This window comes from Asparagus officinalis, chromosome 2, assembly GCF_001876935.1.
Source record: "Asparagus officinalis chromosome 2, Aspof.V1, whole genome shotgun sequence".
NCBI classification, from domain to species: domain Eukaryota; kingdom Viridiplantae; phylum Streptophyta; class Magnoliopsida; order Asparagales; family Asparagaceae; genus Asparagus; species Asparagus officinalis.
Genome location: NC_033795.1, coordinates 81,280,765 through 81,282,941, shown reverse-complemented (window position 1 = coordinate 81,282,941; position 2,177 = coordinate 81,280,765). Strand labels below are relative to the sequence as shown.

At 49.4% G+C, this 2,177-nt stretch overlaps 1 protein-coding gene across 1 annotated transcript in view; it reads left to right on the top strand.

The window, feature by feature from the left end:
• LOC109831810 (zinc finger CCCH domain-containing protein 5-like) overlaps positions 1-1,153 on the top strand; it is a 16,814-nt gene extending 15,661 nt beyond the window's left edge. The window contains 1 exon segment of the mRNA XM_020399251.1: positions 527-1,153. Within this exon segment, the coding sequence (XP_020254840.1) occupies positions 527-841 (315 nt within the window). The 3' untranslated portion in view covers positions 842-1,153.

The following is a 2,177-nucleotide window of genomic DNA, read 5'->3' as shown; positions in this document are numbered from 1 at the left end:
GGTGGGGGTGGGGGTGGGGGGGGGGGGTTTGTGAAACTTACCCTCATGTTAAAGAGGCGAAACTTAAAGCCTGAGCTATTTATAACTAACAACCTGACATTAAAAGGAGGCACAGATTAAGTCCAGTTAAATTCTGAATGAGTACATGCATCTTTGTACGTGCCTTTGCGAATATGCATACATGCATATGCATGTTGCACTGCTGGTGTGTGATGGCTGTTATTCGATAAGCATTTGACAATATGTGATCTTGTTCTCATGCTGTCTAGATCGTTAGTATCTTTAAATGCAGTTTTAGTTTCGGATCCTTGTTAGTTTATAATTAATTTGTATACCATCAAAAGCTTGAACGTGTACATTCTTGTTTAGTAAGCTTGTGCATAAGATGTCTTGAGAAACTACCGTCTGCGTGATTATCAATATTTTCTTTCATTGAACTTGCATTATGATGTTGAAAAATCAAGAGAATTTTCTGCTTCTTCAAACGAGAGACGTCAACTTACTAAACATTTCTTCCTGTTTACAGGGAGCTCAGCCTTGTGCCTTCTATGCTCAACACGGAGTATGCAAATTCGGGCCAACATGCAAATTCGATCACCCGATGGGGATGCTTAGCTACAGCCCTTCTGCATCTTCTCTTGCCGACATGCCCGTAGCTCCTTACCCTGTAGGCTATTCATTGGCCACCTTAGCTCCATTATCATCATCTTCAGATCTACGTCCAGAATTCAATTCTTTTCCCTCCAGAATTCCGTCAACTGAAACCACACCCAGTGGTTCTATTGGATCAATGTTTTCAAAGGGCGGGTTTGTACCCGCATCAAGTTCTAGTTCAAGCTGATATATTCTTGAAAGAATCCTCATGTTTATACTGAATAAGCTACCGCCAGTACAGAGAAGGTGTAGCAAAAGTCCCTAGAAATCCTCCACATCTCTTGACCAATAATCGCTATATGTCAGGTTCCTAAATTCAAAGCTTTTCTTTTTTTCTTCTTTGAACAATTTGTATCTCGGGGCTCATCCTGCCTGCCCAGATTTTGTTGGGTTAGAGCACAACAGAGTCAGCAAGTCATCTGTCCAGTTCTTTTTTGTTATTTTTTTCGCTTTTTGAACTACTTTCTTTTTGTAATGTACTATTATTGGTACCACCCAAAAAAATGCGGAGGAGAGGGTGGAGAGAGATAATGAGAGGCGGGAGAGGGCCTATGAGAGGGCTGAAAGAGAGCGGTAGAGGGTGGAGAGAGATAATGACAGACGGTTTTACCGAAAAGTCGCTCGGAAGAGGAGCGCTTTCGACCCACTGTCGCCGTCGTCCTCCTCCTCCTCCCGACCGTCGGCGGCGTCGCCTACTCCCCATGTCAACCCGTTGGTGCGCTCAGCCTCACGATCTTCCGTCGACGCGGGAATCGAAGCCCAAGCCCGGGGATCCCTAACGATCGAGGAGCCCACAAGCTCCACACCATCGGCGTTGTCCTCCTCCCCCTCCCGACCGTCGGCGGCGTCGACTCCTCCCGAAGTTAACCGGTCGGCACACTCAGCTGCAGAATCTTCCGTCGACGCAGGAATCGAAGCCCAAGCCCTAGGATACAGGACAATCAAGGAGCCCACCAGCTCCACACCGTCGGCGTCATCCTCCTCCCCCTCCCGACCGTCAGCAGCGTCGCCTCCTGGAGGTGATAATTCTGCAGGTCAGGCTCTTCTTGGGAACAGGGCTGAGAAGGAGGCTGAGAGGCAGGAGAGGGAGATGGAGAGAGATGAGAGGGAGAGGGACAGGCAGGATATCTGTGGGGATAATGTCGGTGGAGGTGATCATAATTCTGAAGATCATGCTCTTCTTGGGAACATGACTGTGAGGGAGGTTGAGAGGCAGGAGAGGGAGAGGGAGAGAGATGAGAGGGAGAAGGACAAGCAGGAGAGGCGAGAGGTGGAGAGAGAGGGAATGGGAGGCTGGAGAGGGCTGAAGGAAAGGGCTGAAAGAGAGAATGAGAGAGTGGAGCAGAGAGAATGAGAGGCGGGAGAGGGGCATTTGGAAAGCGCGGTGAGAGGGCCACGGAAGAGGGTGGAGAGGAGAGAATTGAGAGGCTGGAGAGGGTCGAGGAGAGGCGGGAGAGGGACCACAGAAGAGGGCGGCGCGTAGTAAGGGTGGAGAGATAATGAGAGGCGGGGAGAGGGCTATG